The following is a 17,979-nucleotide window of genomic DNA, read 5'->3' on the forward strand; positions in this document are numbered from 1 at the left end:
ATGTAGCTGTTGAGCGCTTGCAGTGTGGCTTATATGACCAAAGAGCTGCATTTCAAATTGCATTTCCTTTTATTTAATGTAGAAATAAACAGACGCAGGAGGCTGGTGGCTGGCTATCATCCTGGAAGTTGCCGCTCTGGTAGGTCCAGATGAGCAATTCAAAACCTGCAGCTCCAAGGGACCTTCCAGCTCTTTCTTCCCAGCATCTCTTCACAGGGTGGGCTGGCTGCCCTAGGGGACCCTCTGATCCATCACATTCTATACGCCCAGGCTTCCACTCTTGATCTCAAGATCACTTGGCCAAAACCCAACTCACATCTTCCCTCACCTTCCTGCAGCTCCTCCTCTGATCTCTTCCTCCTCCCTCCACATCCCCACCCAGCAGGGCCAGCCAGAAGCCCAGTGGCCACCCTCTATTTCTAATGCATCAGCAGGGTCTAGTGGATTTTACCTCATAAGCATCCCTAGATCCCTTTCCTGGTCCCCACCTCCAGCCTGCCCTGGCCCCTCTGCAGCCTGTGAATACTTGTACCTGCAAGTCCCCACCAACACCACTGCCCGCCAAGTGGCTGCGCCCAACATCTGGAGGGCAGAAATGAATTCCATAGGGTCACTTTGCCATGGGTGGGATTATTTTCTGGATGTGTAGTAGGATCTCAAATAAAAAGTTGCTATAACAAATAGGAAGGAGCTGGGGTTTGAGGAGGAAAGGGAGAAGGAGGTGCTTGTCTTTCAGTTTGGGCATCTGTCCTTCCATGTTGAAGGCTGTTCTGCCTCCCACAGCCCCCAAAGGTGTCATCTGCTCCCGTGGGTGCTTTCCCAAAGCCCATAACCCGGGGCCAAGATCTCCTAAAGGAGAGAGCTGGATCCTGCACAAGATCAGAGAGGGGTGGGCAGATCCTGGGTACGCTGCAATCCCACAGCCAAATGCGTGTGTCCCTGCCTGGGGGTCGTGAGGGTCCCTAGAGTCATAGCCTCTGGAAGTGGAGAGGTTCCCCAGAGACTGCAGCCATTCCCGGGCAGATCCCCTGGGGCGGTCGCGCCTCGCAGGCGCTCGGAGGCAGGAGGCGCTGGCCGCGGGGGGAGCGCTAGCTACAAGTCTACCCCCCGCCGGCCACGCCAGGGGCCTGAATGGCTGGCGCGCCAGCACTGTCCGCTCCCTTTCCAGCCCAGCCCCAGCCGGGGATGGGGGTGGGTGGGGGAGGGGGGCAGCGGGGCTCCGTCTAGCAGGCTGTCACCTCGCTCTGAAAACTACGGGAGGAGGAGGGCACACCGGGAGAGGGGGGTGCTGCAATCGGAAGCCCCCCCATCCCTCCCTCTCCCTCCTCCTCCGCACAGCCGCTGCTGGAGGGGTCCTCCAGGGACCCGGAGGGGGCCAAGGCCGCAGGGACTAAGGCGATTGGCCCGGAGCCCCCCCTCCCCACCCCGCCCCCGCCACCATCTGCTCGGGATTTGGCGTCGGCGTCTCGGGCTCAGGCTCGGCTCGCAGCCAGCTCCGGCTCCGCGCGCCCCCCGCCGGCCCCCGCCCCGCGCCCGCCTACCTGCTGCTCCCGCGCCCCCGCCTCCCTCTCTCCCTCCCTCCCTTCCGTGCTCCCTCCTAGCGCCGCTGGTCGGAGCGCCGGACTGGGTGCTGATGGAACCGCCGCGATGTTCGCTCCCCGGCTCCTGGATTTCCAGAAGACGAAGTACGCTAGGTGAGGGTGGGGGCGCGCGGGGACGGGGACACCCGGGGAGGGGGCGCGCGGAGAGGGGACGCCCGGGGAGGGGACGCGCGGGGAAGGGGACTTCGAGGGAGGGGGGCGCTCGGGGAGAGGACCGCAAGAGGAGGGGGCGCGGGGGGAAGGGGGCGCGCCGGAAGGGGGCGCGCGAGGAAAAGGGGAGGGAACGGCACCGGGAGGGGCGCGCGGGGAAGGGGGCGCGCGGAAAGGGGGCACTCGGGGAGAAGGGGAGGGGACGGCACGGGGAGGGGCGCGCGGGGAAGGGGCGCGCGGAAAGGGGGCACTCGGGGAGAAGGGGAGGGGCGCGCGGGGAAGGGGGCACTCGCGGAGAAGGGGAGGGGACGGCACGGGGAGGGGCGCGCGGGGAAGGGGCGCGCGGAGAGGGGGCACTCGGGGAGAAGGGGAGGGGCGCGCGGGGAAGGGGGCACTCGCGGAGAAGGGGAGGGGACGGCACCGGGAGGGGCGCGCGGGGAAGGGGGCGCGCGGAAAGGGGGCACTCGGGGAGAAGGGGAGGGGACGGCACGGGGAGGGGCGCGCGGGGAAGGGGGCGCGCGGAAAGGGGGCACTCGGGGAGAAGGGGAGGGGACGGCACGGGGAGGGGCGCGCGGGGAAGGGGCGCGCGGAGAGGGGGCACTCGGGGAGAAGGGGAGGGGACGGCACGGGGAGGGGCGCGCGGGGAAGGGGCGCGCGGAGAGGGGGCACTCGGGGAGAAGGGGAGGGGCGCGCGGGGAAGGGGGCACTCGCGGAGAAGGGGAGGGGACGGCACCGGGAGGGGCGCGCGGGGAAGGGGGCGCGCGGAAAGGGGGCACTCGGGGAGAAGGGGAGGGGACGGCACGGGGAGGGGCGCGCGGGGAAGGGGCGCGCGGAGAGGGGGCACTCGGGGAGAAGGGGAGGGGCGCGCGGGGAAGGGGGCACTCGCGGAGAAGGGGAGGGGACGGCACCGGGAGGGGCGCGCGGGGAAGGGGGCGCGCGGAAAGGGGGCACTCGGGGAGAAGGGGAGGGGACGGCACGGGGAGGGGCGCGCGGGGAAGGGGCGCGCGGAGAGGGGGCACTCGGGGAGAAGGGGAGGGGACGGCACGGGGAGGAGGCGCGGGGAAGGGGGCGCGCGGGGAAGGGGCGCGCAGGGAGGGGACGCCTGGGGAGGGTGCGAGTGGGGAGGGGCGGCCAAGGCTTTCTCCCAGCTCTGAGCCGCTGGGCTCGCTCCCCGCGCCGCCTAGGGAATTCGAGTTGATAAACGGACCCTCACCTCGGCCGGAAGAAACCAGAAAAGAGACTTCATGGTTTTTGTGAGAGTGTCCGCGCCCGGCTTTGCGCCCGGGATCCTGGAGTAGCGCGGGTTCCCAGCGCCTCCTCTCCTAGCGGCGAGCCCTGGGGCGAGTCGCTTCACCTCCCGGAACCTCGATTTCCAGGTCTACAAAACGGGGATAATGAACGTCCCCATCCCTGGGGACCTTGCGAAGCATTTTGCGTGGCGCCCGGAGCAGAGGAATCGCTCAGTTTTTCTCCGGCGTTTCTGTTAATGATGAGCGGTGTTAGCGTGCACCCGCGGTGTCCCCCCGCCCCCCAGCGCTGCCCTCGCCTTCCCCGCACCGCCCCCGCCCCCGTCCCGGCTCCTCACCCTCCCCCCAGCCTTCACCACCCCCAGAACAAGCTGGAGGAACGAGTTAAGTGCTCTTTTAAGGTGGAGAAACTGAGGGTAGGACCCAGGAAGAGTTGCCTGTACTTCTTGACCTTTTCACAGTGTGAGGTCTGTGGTCACTCCTGAGCCTGTTTCTTCTAAAATGGTGATGGCAGATATTCCCACTGGATTGCTGAGTGGAAGGCGAGTCCCTGCTGCATTGATTACAAATTAAATGGGGGAGGTCTATCATTATTAATTTCCTGTAGGATTCTGTGGGGTCTGCTTGCCTGAAAGCTAGCTTGAAAACCCTTTCCTGAAGTTGCCTCCAGCCCCTAGAGGTCTTGAGGGGAGGACAAGCTGCACTTTTGCCTCCTGCCTGGGCATGGAGGGGGCCAGCCTGCCCTGCTGACTTTTAGCCCTCTGCCTCAGGTCTTCTGCTTCTGGGTGGAGTATGCAGGTGGTGAGTCTGAGATGGATTGACATTACTTTGATATCTGCATCTATGTGGCTCATTGTCTCCTGGCAGTTGCTGAGAGTCCCTGTCCCCATGAGGTCTCCCAAATTCCGGTCAAATGGCAAAACTTGATCACAGATGTCTAGGCTGAAAATGGCATGGGGCTGGGTGGGGTGGGTGGGGAGGCAGGACTGGGCTTTAACTGCTTAGTCTTAGCCTCCATTTCTGGGGGAGGAGGGAGTTGTGAATTCTCCTTCATAGAATTGGGGACTCCCACTGGAAAAGGGGACACATGGAGGAGTTCTTGTGGGTTTTCTTTGGGTTGGGAGGTAGGAAGGGCTGGCTGTCCAAATCCAGAGTCTTCTCTGATATGGGCACTTGGACTTTCAAAGGCTTGCTATTGTGAAGTACAATAAGTTGGTGGAGGGTTTGCTGGAAGGGAAGGCAAAGTCTGGACTAGAGGCCATAGATGCAAACATGCAGGGAAGGAGCTATAAAGCCTGTGCTATGGGCCTTTGCCTCTCCTGCACTTGCTGTGTGGTCTTGGGTAGGTGTCTCATCCTCTCTGAACCTCAGCTGGTTGATTTGTAAGGGTTGGTCTGAATGATCTGTAGATCTGGACACTGGTAATGCTCTCTCCAACTGGGATAGAGCTCTCCATCTGGGCCAGGGTCTGGACCAAGAGCTTTTTCCTTTCGTGCTTGGGCTGATGCAGTTTCTACAATGAGTCCAGTGAGGAAGTGAAGCACATCGATTAGAACTATTTCTGTTCCCTTTCTCATTGCACAGCCCTTACTGTGGTGCAGCCCACAAGTTAGGTCCTTAATAAAGGCTTCCTGATTGAGTGAATTTAATAGTATGACCCAGTGCTATCTGGAAGAAATGTCACACAAGCCACATATGTAGTTCTACATTTTTTAGTAGCTCTTCAGTTTAATGTGTGACTGATTTTCTATCTCATTGTCATTAAAAGGTTAAAAAACAGGTGAAACTAATTTTAAGAATATATTGTAGTTAATCCTTGATATGCAAACTGTTGCCATTTCAACATATAATCAATATAAATGAATTATCCATGAGATATTTTATATTCTCTTTTCACTGCAAATCTTTGAGATCTGTGTATTTTATACCCACAGCCCATCCCAGTTTGGATTAGCTGTATTTCAAGCGCTCAATAGCCACTTGTGCCTAGTGGCTGCCCAATTAAATAGCACAGGAATGTCTTTCCAGGGCAAGAGATGGGCATTTGTCTTAATTGCTTTGGCTACTTTAATAAAATATCATCAACTGGGTGGCTTATAAACAATAGAGAATTATTTCTCATAGGTTTGGAGGCTGGAAGTACAAGATCAGGGTAGCAGGATGGTTGAGTTCTGGTGAGAGACATCTTTTGGGTTATGAGCTACAGACTGTATCTTTGTGTAGTAGATAGAGAAGGAGCTACTCTCTGGCCTCTTCTTATAAGGCACTAATTTCATTCATGAGGGCCCCACCCTCTTGACCTAATTATGGCCTAAAGATCCCACCTCCAGATGCCATCACACCAGAAATTAGATTTTCACATATGAATTTTGGGGGAAGGAGAGGGGGAACCATTCAGCCCTTAACAGTGTTCCTAGTTAAATGCTGTGTGACACTGTAAAAAGATGCTTTCCATCTTTGAGCCTGTTTTTCAGTGGATGGTGGGACTAGCCCATCTTTTAAGGTTCTAGCCTAGAACCCTTGAATGATTTACCTAGATCAAAATACTTATCATTAAAGCTATAGGAATTAAAGACTGTGTCGTGTTGGTGCAGGGCTAGGCAGATTGGCCAGTGGAACAGAACGGAGAGTCCAGAAGCAGATTCACACATATCAAAAAAATTTTGATTTTTGTGAAATGTGGCATTGCTGATTCACCAACTCAAGGATGGTCTATTAAATAAATGGTACTGAGACAATTGGTTATCCAGACAGAAACAGTGGAACTGGAGCTCTACCTCACACCATATAGAAAAAAGCACTGGATGGGTTAAAAATTTATAAGTGAAATTAAAAAAAAAAAACAACTTGAAACTTTTAGAAAATAGAAAGGACTAGCTTTTGGGTTTCAGGGTAGGTAAAGATATCTGAAGGCACAAAAAGGTTAAAACCATTAAAGAAAAGAGAGATAAACTAGAGCATGTTAAAAATTATGAATTTCTATCCACTGAAAAATGCCATGAAGAAAATAGAAGATGAGCTATGAAGGACATATTTGCAGCACAATTTAACCACCAAGGTAATTAACGTCCAGGAAATATAAAGAACTACAAGAAGAAAAAGACGAATAGAAAATGTGAAAATACAAATCGTTTTGCAGATAAACACAAAGAGAGAGAGGAGAGTACACAAATGAGCAGTGAGCATACAAAAAGCTGCTCATTTTCATTGGGCATCTACCCTGGAGAAACTTGTGCACAACGTGTGTCATTGGAAATTGACGAGAATTTTCTCAGCAGTATTGTTCATGATAAGGAAGACTTGGGGACCTCCCAAACATCAATGGTAGAGTAGTGTGCATCCCTATAATAGAATAATATCCTGCAGCGAGAGTACCTCCACTTTCAGGCAACAGTACAGATAAATCTTATAGACATGTTGAGTGATAAGCAAAACACAAGGAGAACTATGAATCCAGTCATTTGACGCTCAAGAATAGGAAGCCACCTGTTGTTTAGGAATGCAGAGGAAGGTATATGGAAAGCCATAAAATGATTATTGCAAAATCAGCTCATTGGCTATCTCTAACGGGGGGTGGGGGGCAGGTGCTTCTGGGTACACAGGGTGCTTCTGGTCCTAGCAGTGTTCTAATTCTTGACTTGGGAAGAAAACCAACCTGGATTCTATATGCCTTACAAGATAGCTTCCATTCCCCAGGGGGAGACTTACCCATGTGGCCACCTTCCTGCAAGGGGAGGCTGGGAAGTGTAGTCCTGCTGTCTTGTGCCCATTGCTGTCCAGAACAGCACCTGGCATCTGAATAGGTACCAATCAGATCTGGTGAATGACCAGTGGGTGTGTGACTTTGGACAAGCAAATTAACCTTTGAAGACCTTGGTCTGCTTTCTTGCTTTATTTTTTTTTTTAAGATTTTATTTATTTATTCATGAGAGACACAGAGAGAGAGAGGCAGAGACAGAGGCAGAGGCAGAGGCAGAGGCAGAGGCAGAGGGAGAAGCAGGCTCCACTCAGGGAGGCCAACGTGGGACTCGATCCTGGGGCCACGGGATCATGACCCGAGCCAAAGGCAGATGCTGAACCGCTGAGCCACCCAGGTGTCCCTGCTTTCTTGCTTTATTTATTTATTTAAATTTTAAAAAAAATTTTATTTATTTATGATAGTCACACAGAGAGAGAGGCAGAGACACAGGCAGAGGGAGAAGCAGGCTCCATGCACCGGGAGCCCGACGTGGGACTCTATCCTGGGTCTCCAGGATCGCGCCCTGGGCCAAAGGCAGGCGCTAAACCGCTGCGCCACCCAGGGATCCTGCTTTCTTGCTTTAATCTGACTTTATTTTTTAAAAATTTAAATAAGATTTTATTTATTCATTTGAAAGACAGACAGACCCCAGGCAGAAGGGCAGAGGCAGAGGGAGAAGCAGACTCCCCTCTGAACATTGAGCCCAATGCGGGGCTCAATCACAGGACTCTGTGATCATGACCTGAGCCAAAGGCAGATGCTTGACCAACTGAGCCACCTAGGTGCCACTTCTTTAATCTGACTTTAAGTGGGAGTCATTATAAAGCAGCATTGCAATTATAAGCGCAACATGTGCTCTTTGGGCAACGTTTTTTTAAATCAAGGGAAGTAGGTATAAAAATGAAAGCAACAGTCCCCCTTCATCCCACCATCTTAAGATCATCACCGTGAAATGTGCTGCTCGTTTGCTTGCTGTCCTTTTTCTGCAGAGACGCTGTAGCTAGCATTGTGTTGTAATTTTAAAAATGTGACCTGCTGCAAGCCTGTCTCCCTTGTCTTTAACAGTTATTCACAACCTGAGTTTAATGTGTGCCTCATATTCCATCTCATCATCGAACACTGGTTTATTTTTATTATTTCCCACTTTCAGAGGCTTTCATTGCTTCCTGGAATCCACTTCTGTAAGTAACACTGCTGGGGAACATCTCTGCAGCAGGGCACCAGTGTCCAGGAGAATTCTCTGTGTGGACACATATTTGATCCATTGTCGATCCTGGGCATTAGCCACGTCCCATGGGTCACAAGTTTGACGTGATGCTCACTCACTGCCTAGTTATACAATGACTGGGGCATAGGGTGCCCCCAGAACGGCCCCATCGCATAGTTCTTGCCACAGGCTTGAAGTTGTTCCTAAGGCCACAGGAGGGTCAGGGCCCAGCTCATCTTGTAGTGGTGTTCTTGAGCTGAAGGAGCCTGGAGCTTGAGTGCTGATTCTGCTCATCTCTTTGCTGAGTTCTCTTGCATAGGTAACTTAATCACCGAGCCATGCTATCGTCCTTGTACTGGAGGCTAACATGGGGTTGGTAAAGCATACAGTGGCCCTGGTAGGCTTTCTGTACATTTAGGTCCCCATCTTACTACCTGACATCCCTTCAAGGTCACTTAGGACCAGTCCTATTCCAGCTCAGAAATTCTGAAAGTCATGGGTCTCATAAACACTTTTTTGTTCTTTAAGTGATGAAGATATGTATGAGGAGCATCCAGTGCGGGTATACAGTTGGTGCTCCAAAGTGGTGGTTATTTCTGCAAGTGATTGTTATTCACAGCCTCTTTCCAGGGAGAGTTTGAAGCGCTCTGTACAAAACAAGTTTCTCAAGATCCACGGGGCTGTTGGAGAACCCTTCCATCTTGGCAAGGCTTGTGCTGATGTCAGAGGGTCCCTGTGCGTGGAGAAGGGGTGGCGAGGAGAGGCTCCCGGGTGCTCTGTCTTGCTGGGCTACTGTGGGCAGGCCAGTTCTGGGCTTCATGGAATAAGAACCACGTGCCAGGCCTCATGCCTAGCACCTTCTGTTTACCACCCGTATTTGGTTTGCCCGTAGTCATGGACCACATGGTCAGGCTCACACCTGGACTGTGCTTTGCTTTTCTGCCTCCCACACCACCATGGGGATAATAATCCTCATGATCACCTGCGTTTGTGGAGTAGGGCCAGAGCTCGTGCGATTGTCCTCGCTGGACACAGGGACTAGAATCCTGAGTCCTCCCTGCTGCCCACACCCTCGCAGGGTCTGGCAAGGCTCTCAACACACCACCCGTGCAGCCGCCTTCATTCATGGACAGGCCCGCCCCAAGCATTTGTGGGGCTGGAGCGAGTGTCCCAGTGGAAGCCCACACACCATATGTCTGAATATTTAAAGTTAAAAACCCAGCTAACAAGATTTTCGACAAAATGGGTTCTGTCCTCCTTGGCAAATATACTTCTATAATGACAAAAATGGAACACTCTAAAACGTGGCTGTCATATGATTGAAGGCTGGCCACTATCAAAGGCAGCTGAATTTAGTTTTTTCACGTGTGTCTTGGCATTTATGGCTGGGCCAGCAATGCTTGGATGAGCAATAAGATAAAGGTATACATAATTTATTCATTATGGTATATTTCATACCAGTTATTTTTCTCCTCATTGCAGCAAAATCACAAATTATATTATTTATATTAGAGATTTTCACTTAAATTGGGGTCTAATTGATCATCTAAAGTTGTGCAGTCCAGGGCTGTCACACTAGCCACCTGTGGCTGTTCATTTATTTAAATTTTTACTTATTTATTCTTTTTAATAGGTTCCACGCCCAGTGTGGAGCCCAACACAGGGCTTGAACTTGTGACTGTGAGATCAAGACCTGAGCTCAGATCAAGAGACAGACACTTAACTGCTTAACCAACTGAGCCACCTAGGTGCCCCTACCTGTGGCTATTTAAATTCAAATCTAGGGCAGCCTGGGTGGCTCAGCGGTTTTAGTGCCGCCTTTAGCCCAGGTTATTATGATCCTGGGGTCCTGGGATTGAGTCCTGGGATTGAGTCCCACATCCAGCTCCCTGCATGGAGCCTGCTTCTTCCTCTGCCTGTGTCTCTGCCTCTCTCTCTACCTGTGTCTTTCATGAATATATAAATAAAATATTTTTTAAAAATTCAAATCTAAATTCGTGAAAATTAAATAAAAATAAAAAGTTAGTTCCTTGGTTGCAGGGGCCACATTCAGGTGCCCAATAGCCACATATGGCCAGTGGCCACCGTATTGGACAACACAAGACTTACATTTCAGTTGTTGCAGAAATTTTTCTTGGAGAGCACTAGTCTAAAGGATGAAAATGTAAAACGTAATTTAAAAAATACCCTACAAGGGACAACTGGGTGGCTCAGTGGTTGAGCATCTGCCTTGGCTCAGGTCATGATCTTGGGGTCCTGGGATCGAGTTCCGCATCGGGCTTCTGGCAGGGAGCCTGCTTCTCCCTCTGCCTATGTCTTTGCCTCTCTCTGTGTGTATCTCTCATGAATAAATAAATAAAATCTTTTAAAAAATAAAAAATACCCTACAAATGTAAATTAAACCAAAAGAAAAAAATCGGAAAAAAAAGTTACTTATTTTTATTCTAGAGCATCCAGAATTTTCTTAAATTTGAAAGGCAAAATACAAATGAAGAATAATAAGTATAAAACTTAAAGTCAGAAAACACTTATGTAAAATATTTAAGTAGAGCTGAATTTTTTTTAAAGATTTTATTGATTTATTCATGAGAGACACACAGAGAGGCAGAGAAGACACACAGAAAGGCAGAGACCTAGGCAGAGGGAGAAGCTGGCTCCCTGAGGGGAACCCGATGTGGGACTCGATCCCAGGACTCCAGGATCACGCCCTGAGCCAAAGGCAGGCACTCAACCGCAAAGCCACCCAGGTATCCCTGAAAATATTTTTTAAAGATTATTTATTTGAGAGAAAGAGTGTGTGCACAAGCTGGGGGAGGGGCAGAGGGAGGAGAAGCAGACTCCCCACTGGGTGGGGAGTCCAATGTGGAACTTGATCCCAGGACCCTGAGATTGTGACCTGAGCCAAAGGCAATGCTTTACTGATGGAGCCACATAGGCACCCCAAGCTGAAATATTTTTATTTTTATTTTTTTTGCAAATGCAATTGAATCTCCTCTTATGAAAAGGAAACCCTTCACATCTAGAGCTCAGTGCTAGTGGCCTAGTGGCCAAGGTAAAGAGTAGGAATCGTGCCTATGCCAGACACGTCTGGCCCAGATATATGCAGGTTCAGGGCTGATACGAATTTGTCCTTCTTGCACAGTGCTCCTGCGCTGCCATGTACACCTGTTGGGAATTCCAGGGCAGTTCCTGAGTGGCTCGGAAACCCGGAACCACAGGAGGCGTGAGAGGTGGAGGCTGAGACTGCTGGGCAGTGACTCTCGGGTGGAACCCGTGGTGCCATGGCACCAAGAGCAAGGCTTTGACAGATGGGTTAATGTGTCTTCCCGCTGACCTCAGCACTGGGACTGCCTGCACCCTCCCCTCCAATGCCAGCCATGGTGTCACCCATAGACCTCCATGGCGTGTGGATGTGATCTTTTTTTTTTTTTTCCTTTCTTAATGTGGTAAAGCTTATGTAACATTAAGTTTACCATTTTAGTCTCTTTTAAGTATCCAATTCAGGGGCATAAAGCACATTCACCTTGCTGTGCATCATCACTACCACTCTGTTCCCATCAAATACCCCCTCCCCACATCTCCTCCCCCGGGCCCTGGCACCATCGTCTACTTTCTGTCTCTGAGTCTGATGATGACTCTGGGGACCTCTTGTAGGTGGAGTCATATATGTTTGTCCCTTTGTGACTGGCTTATTTCATTTAGCATAATGTCTGCAAGGTTCATCCCTGTTTGGGTGTGTGTCAGAGTTTCCTTCCTCTTTAAGGCTGAGTCGTATTCCACTGTATGGGTTTACAGCTGTCTTTGGTTTTGAGGACCTGGGATAAGAGATGTGGAGAAGACCTTTCCTGGGGCCTGCCTGGGTTAGTTATAACGTGGATGTCTATCTAGGGTGATGGCTTGGGCTGTGCCAGTGACGAGCACTGGATCCCCTGTGACCAGGGTGCCTGGGGCTTCTGTAAGTCAGTTTGTGGGTATTCATGAGAGCGGGACCCTCCAAAGCCATTCCAGAGCATACTCCATGGATCAGTAATGTTGGTGTCACCTAGTGCTTGTTAGAAATGCAGGATCTCGGGCTCTGTCCCCGACATATAGAAGCTCATAGTTTAAGGGAGGACTCAGTTTCCAATAACACCATGTGAATTAATGCAGAATTGAGATATTGACAAGCATGCAGGAAACCAGGGGTACAGTTTCTGCTCACGTGCCTGGGTGAAGGGGTCTTGAGGGTCAATCAGGTGCTCTCAGTTGTAAGTAACAGAAAGCCTCAGTTTGAGCTGGCTTAGAGGAGAGAGAGGGAAGGAGAGATGGAGAGAGAGAGAGAGAAAGAAGGGGAAGGAGGAAGAGAGAGAGAGAAGGAGGATGAAGACAAGGAGAGGAAGAAGGAGGAGAAAGAAGGGAACACCAGAAGAAAGAAATGAGTTAGTGTCCAGAACTGAGAAGTTCAGGAGTGTCTGGGTTCAGGTACAGCTGGATCCAGGGTCTCTTTGTTTCTGGGCTCTGTTTCCTCTGGTGGCTGCATTCTCTGGACTGCTCACAGCCCTTGTAGACCAAGAATTTCTCTTTCCTGGAAGAATCACCACTGTCCTGGAATCGAGTCTCTGTGCCTTAGCCTGGATTGCATGCCCACCTTTGAACCTATCACCGGGGTCAGGGGAAGGGCCTGCCAAGTCTAGGTCCTTTGGAGCTTGGAATTTGGAAGTCAGGCATGGCTTGGGTGGTGGTGGGGTGTGGCTCCACTTGAGCCCAGTGGAGTGAGAGGAGGAGGGTGTGGCCCAAAAGGAAAGAGTGCTGTTATGAGACGGGGTAGATGCTGGACGTGACAGGAGAAGCGAAGGACAGCTTGTGACTTTTAGCCCTTTGGGGTGAACAGGAGTTCTACAGGAGGCTGGGAGAGGGAAGAGCACTATGAGGGCTGCAGGAATGGGTTCCCACTATGAGGGAAGAGTCTGAGGCTGGGCTCAGATCCACTGGAGGGGAGGATGCCGGGTCTGGCCCCCAAGTGCCCGGGCATTTGCCCAGTAGCTGGCCCTTCCCCTGTGGGCTCTGGGGCACTACTGAGGCTTTTATAATGAGTGGCAAGGTTTTGGTTCCAGAAGGAACCAAAGAGGCCACTCCAGAGACTGCAGCTGCAGGGAGCATGGAGACCCCAAGGGGCTCCCCAGCAGTGGGGGGGGGGGGGTCTGCTTGTTGCATCTCCTGACAATGGGACAGTTCCTTGCCTACATGTCCCTTGACCCCAAAGCCTTCACTATGTGTGAATGTAGTACCAGGGCCGTCTCTTATGGGATGAAATTTAAGAAAAGAGACTCAACTTTAAAAGGGAAGGAAGTTCTGATACTTGCTGTAGCAAGCATGAACCCTGAGGACAGTATGCTAATAAACTGATAACACAAAAGGACAAATGTGTGAGTCTAGTTCCATGAGGTCCCCAGAGTTGTCAGACGCACAGAGACAGCAGATGGTGGTATGAGTTGGGGGGGTGCTGGGAGGAGGGGCTTGGGGTCAGCATGTAACAGGGACAGAGTCTCAGTGTGGGGGCATGGAACGTTCTGGAGCCGGCCAGTAGTGGTGGTGGCTGCATGACAGCATGAATGTGCTCAATGCCCCTGAACTGGGCATTGAATAGTGGTTAAAACAGTAAAATTCTATGTTGAGAGTCTTTTACCACAATGAAAAAAATAATAAGAGAAATAAAACCTAGCTGAACACGGTGATGTATGCAAGTCATTGATTAAATGCGAGGGGAAAGAGGCGGAAGAAATGGGAACATTGGTGTTGATGCAATATTATTTTACATGGAGTCCATATTCTGATTTTGCCAGCTTGCCCCATCACTGTGCCAGCTACCAGAATCTGATTCAGGGTGCCCTGCATTGTCTCCTTAGCCTCCTCGAATCCAGAATTCATCTCCCGTCTTCCTCTGTCAGGCCTCCGATGGTCTCAGAGGTGTCCAGGCGAGTCACTCTGTGGGCTGCCCCAAGGTGGGGGTCCCCGGGCTCAGTTCAGGGTTTCCTGGTTAGATTGAGGCTCTGTGTTTTTGGTAGAAGTGATGCTGGTCCTTCTAGGTGCCTCATAACTGGTGGGAGATGTCCGTCTGTCTTTCAGGGTGCTATGGACTGGGATCGCCTTCTCACATGGATGTCCTCCAGGTTTTCTCTCTGTAAAATTATTGTTTGTTTTGGTCACTAGTACTATGTGGGGGGGAGGGAGTATTTTGAGATTGTATGAATATTCCAGTCCTCATGTAGTGAAAACTTTCATTCATGAAAGTAGAAAGAATAATGAACCTCTGACACCCCATAGCCTGAACTTAACAATTACTAACATTTTGCCAAATTTGCTTCATCTCTGCAGAAGTATTTGAGGACAAATCCCAATGGTGTGACTTCAGTCCACATCTTTAACTGGTGAGGACAGTTTTTCCCTAACCACTAGACCCCTGTCCCACCTGTCAGTATTGACAATAATTCCCTGGTGGTATGGAGCACTTGAATTGTACTTTTTTTTTTTTTTAAGATTTTATTTATTTATTCATGAGAGACACAGAAAGGGAGAGAGGGAGAAGCAGACTCCATGCAAGGAGCCCAACATGGGACTTGATCCCGGGTCTCCAGAATCGCACCCTTGCCTGAAGGTGGTGCTAAACCACTGAGCCTCCATGGCTGCCCTGTACTTTTGTTTTTTAAAGAATTTATTTATTTATTCATGAGAGACACACACAGAGAAGCAGAGACATAGGAAGAGGAAAAAGCAGGCTCCCCACGAGAGAGGAGGACCCCGAGGTCACGACCTGAGCCAAAGGCAGACTCTCAACCACTGAGTCACCTAGGTGCCCCTGAATTATACATTTTTATTTAGTTTTTTAAAAAAAGATTGTATTTATTTATTCATGAGAGATACAGGGAGAGAGAGAGAGGCAGAGACATAGGCAGAGGGAGCCCGATGTGGGACTTGATCCTGGGACTCCAGGATCACACCCTGAGTCAAAGACAGACTCAGACAGGCTCAACCGCTGAGCCACCTAGGTGTCCCCATTTTTATTTTTAGAGAAGGTGTATTTACTTGACTACATATGGCTCGTGCTGTGTCAGATAGCATAGCTATAGAGGCTAGATTAGGTTTAGAATCCATGTTCTCGGCAAGAAAGGCGAGAAACTTTATGTTGCATCTGTCCAAGGGGGCACAAGACATCTGACTGTCCCATTTCCGGTGATGCCCTGATTGCTCTTGGGATCCCCCGGCTCCTTTTGAATATCTGGTTGCTCAGCAGCCCCCCAAACTTCTCTGCACTTAGTGTACCAAAGTGGTGGGATCTTCATTATTATCCAAGACAGAGCCAAGGTTCATTTCTTGCCAAGAAAGCCCTCCAGAGGAAGGAGTGGATGAGTCTGTTTGTAGTGTAGATGTTCTTAGGATATGTGGATGGTGTTTTGGGCTCCGTGAACCCCTGGGGTGGTACACCCACTCTGTGCACACACATGTGTGCATCTTGCCCCAGAAAGGTATAGATCTAGATCTCCCAGAAGGCAGCTACCTTGCTCAGGAATGGGTGCCCAAATCCTGACCGTAGGGGATGGGGTTGGTCTGAAATCCAGCTTCAGCCTATTCCAGGGCACTCTGCTTTGGAGTTTCCGTGGCCCTACCGTTGGCCATTGGTGGAGCTGGGCTGTGCCAGGGCATGGAGCACTGTGTTGGCAGGGATGGTCATTCAAGGCCTCTGCTATGTTGCATGGCCCAGGAGTGGCTACTCCTCACTCAGGGAATAGCATGAGCCTTGAGGATGCTATTTCCTGTGAAAGCATCCTGTGAAGGCTCCTGGATGCCCCAGCCTTCCAGCGGGAGGTGGAAGGATGAGGCATTGAGGCTGGCCCCTCATTGTGGTGCCAGAGGTGCTTTGCTGACTCCAGGTGAGGAAATCAAGGGCCAAGGGCTTCCGGGGGCAGGGGAGAAATTTGCTGATTTTCCTCACAAGTTCCCTCTAGCAGATTCCTGTTTGGGACATGCCTCTGAGAAGGCCTGTTATTTGGGAAGAGTGTTTTGCTGCCCCGAGGAGCGAGGGGGTGTGAACGAGCCTTGCAAACTGTGGAGTGCTGTACACACAAGCCTTCTGGTATCATAGCACCGTCCCCAGCTGGGACCGGAGGCATTCAGAAACAACGTCCCTTGCTTGCCCCTGGGGTTTGTGGCTGGCATCTTCAGAGGCCAACTCTGCCCTTGTTTGGGTCTCCCCAGGAGCAGACCCAGAAAAAAGGATCCAAGGGCAAGCAGTGTGTTTGGGAGGTGATCCCAAGAGACATAAAGAGAGTAGGGAATGAGCACAGGGAAGGGTGCGCAGCCACCAAAGGGTTTATTAAGAAGCAAGCTGGTTCTGCTTGGGAGACGTTGTGGGGCATGTTTTGGCATTACCCCCCTGGGCACAGAGGCCTGGCACTTTCCTCAGCTCACCGTGGCATTGGCAGAGGCTGATTGCCATGAGCATTAACTCTCGGACACTTGGGTGGGGGGTGGGCTTGCATCACCCTCTTGTTGCTAGGACTGTGGAGGTGGCTCCCCAACCCGGCCCAGGATTTCTGGTTCAGAAGGTGTCTCACCTGCTGTCTTCCAGCAACTTCGGTGAGACAGGGGTGGTCCCTACTTTAGAGATGGGGACTCATTATCCCAGAATAGGGGAGGTTCCCCCCTGGAGCCACAGGGAGGTTGTGGGCTGGAGCCTGGGGGCTGCCCAGGTCTGTCCGGCCAGTACTACCAGGTACAAACCTCCAGGGGGCGCTGTCCACATGAAATGCCTCAGGAAGACCTGGAGGGAGTTCCTGGGACCAGGCATAGGGTCCAGTCTCAGCCCCTCCCACCCCTTCCTGCTCCTGGCTCTCTCTCCCCTGGGATTTTGATCTTGAGACCATTGTGGGGTGGCGTAAGCCCAAAAACTGTTTCCCAAAGCCTGAGCCAAGATGCTGTCTGCACCCAGGAGGAGCCTGAATTCATGAATGGACACAAAGGAAGTGTCCTGGGGCCAAGCTGGAGAACGGGGAGGCTTTCAGGGCCCAGGGCCAGCTTGGCTGTGGGCGGTCCTTGCTGCTGTGGGACAGACAGACAGACCCTCTTTGTGTGGAAACCTGGACAAATCTCTTTAGTCCTCTGTCGTGGGATCCCAGGGCTGCCGCTGCCAGGCACAGCCCCGTCCGGAGAGGGGGGTTGGCCGCAATAGTTTTCCTGGGTCTGAGCTCTTGTGGGAGAGGTGGACTGCTTCTCTCTGGGGGCTACAGCACTGCGCCCAGGCTGGGAGGAGAGGGAGAGACTGCAGAAGCTTGAGGCTGGGCCTCATCCCTCTAGCCTGAAAAGGAAGGGGCAGGAGGGGAGGCAAGCAGCTGGGATGTGCTGGGGGTATCCAGGTGGTGGGGACCCAGCAGGTCAGGCTGCTTAGGCCCTGCCTGAGGCAGATATGGTTGAGAAAGCATACTTTTCTCTTTTTTTAAAAAAATATTTTATTTTATTTATTTTTTAAAGATTTTTATTTTTTTGAGATAGAGCGCAAGCATGAGCCAGGTAAGGGGCAGAGGGAGAAGCAGGCTCTCTGTGGAGCAGGGAGCCTGATGCAGGTCTTGATCCCAGGACTCTGGGATCAAGACCTGAACTGAAGGCAGATGCTTAACTGACTGAGCCACCCAGGCACCCATGTTTTAACCATTCTTAAGTGTATACTTCAGGGGAATTGAGCACATCCACACGGTTGTGCAACCATCACCACCATCTGGCTCCAGAACCCTTCATCTTCCCAAACCGGGGTTCCCATTACACACCATTCCCTCCCCCTAACCTCCAGCACCACCACCTACTTTCTGACTCTGTGTTTTTGGTGACTCTAGGGATCTCATATATATAGAATCTTTCACACTTTGTCCTTTTTGTGTCTGGCTTATTTCATTAAGGTAATGTCCTCAAAGATCATCCATGTTGTTTGTAGCAGGTGTCAGAATTTCTTCCTTTTTAAGGCTGAAGGATATCCCATTGTATGACTGGACCACATTCTGTTATCCA

The 17,979-nt window shown here is 51.5% G+C and overlaps 2 protein-coding genes across 12 annotated transcripts in view; one reads left to right on the forward strand and one right to left on the reverse strand.

The window, feature by feature from the left end:
- The window catches only part of WIPI2 (WD repeat domain, phosphoinositide interacting 2), a 61,761-nt gene extending 58,673 nt beyond the window's left edge, over window positions 1-3,088 (reverse strand). For 2 of the 3 annotated variants that reach the window (XM_072753248.1, XM_072753245.1), the window contains exon 1: window positions 2,965-3,088. The gene's annotated coding sequence lies outside the window, so the exon portion shown is untranslated. The remainder of the gene's footprint in view (window positions 1-2,964) is intronic. The other variant, XM_072753250.1, reaches the window with a different exon arrangement.
- The window catches only part of LOC112929319 (monocyte to macrophage differentiation factor 2), a 127,722-nt gene continuing 110,855 nt past the window's right edge, over window positions 1,113-17,979 (forward strand). For 6 of the 9 annotated variants that reach the window (XR_012000553.1, XR_012000554.1, XM_026011356.2 and 3 more), the window contains exon 1: window positions 1,113-1,694. Coding sequence is in view for 5 of the 9 variants with exons in the window: in XM_026011356.2 (XP_025867141.1) it covers window positions 1,648-1,694 (47 nt within the window). In the remaining 4 variants the exon portion in view is untranslated. Of the gene's footprint in view, window positions 1,695-3,019; window positions 3,128-17,979 lie in introns of those variants that run through there. The other 3 variants (XM_072753230.1, XM_072753227.1, XM_072753228.1) reach the window with 3 other exon arrangements.

The sequence above is a fragment of the Vulpes vulpes genome, chromosome 3 (assembly GCF_048418805.1).
Source record: "Vulpes vulpes isolate BD-2025 chromosome 3, VulVul3, whole genome shotgun sequence".
NCBI lineage: Eukaryota > Metazoa > Chordata > Mammalia > Carnivora > Canidae > Vulpes > Vulpes vulpes.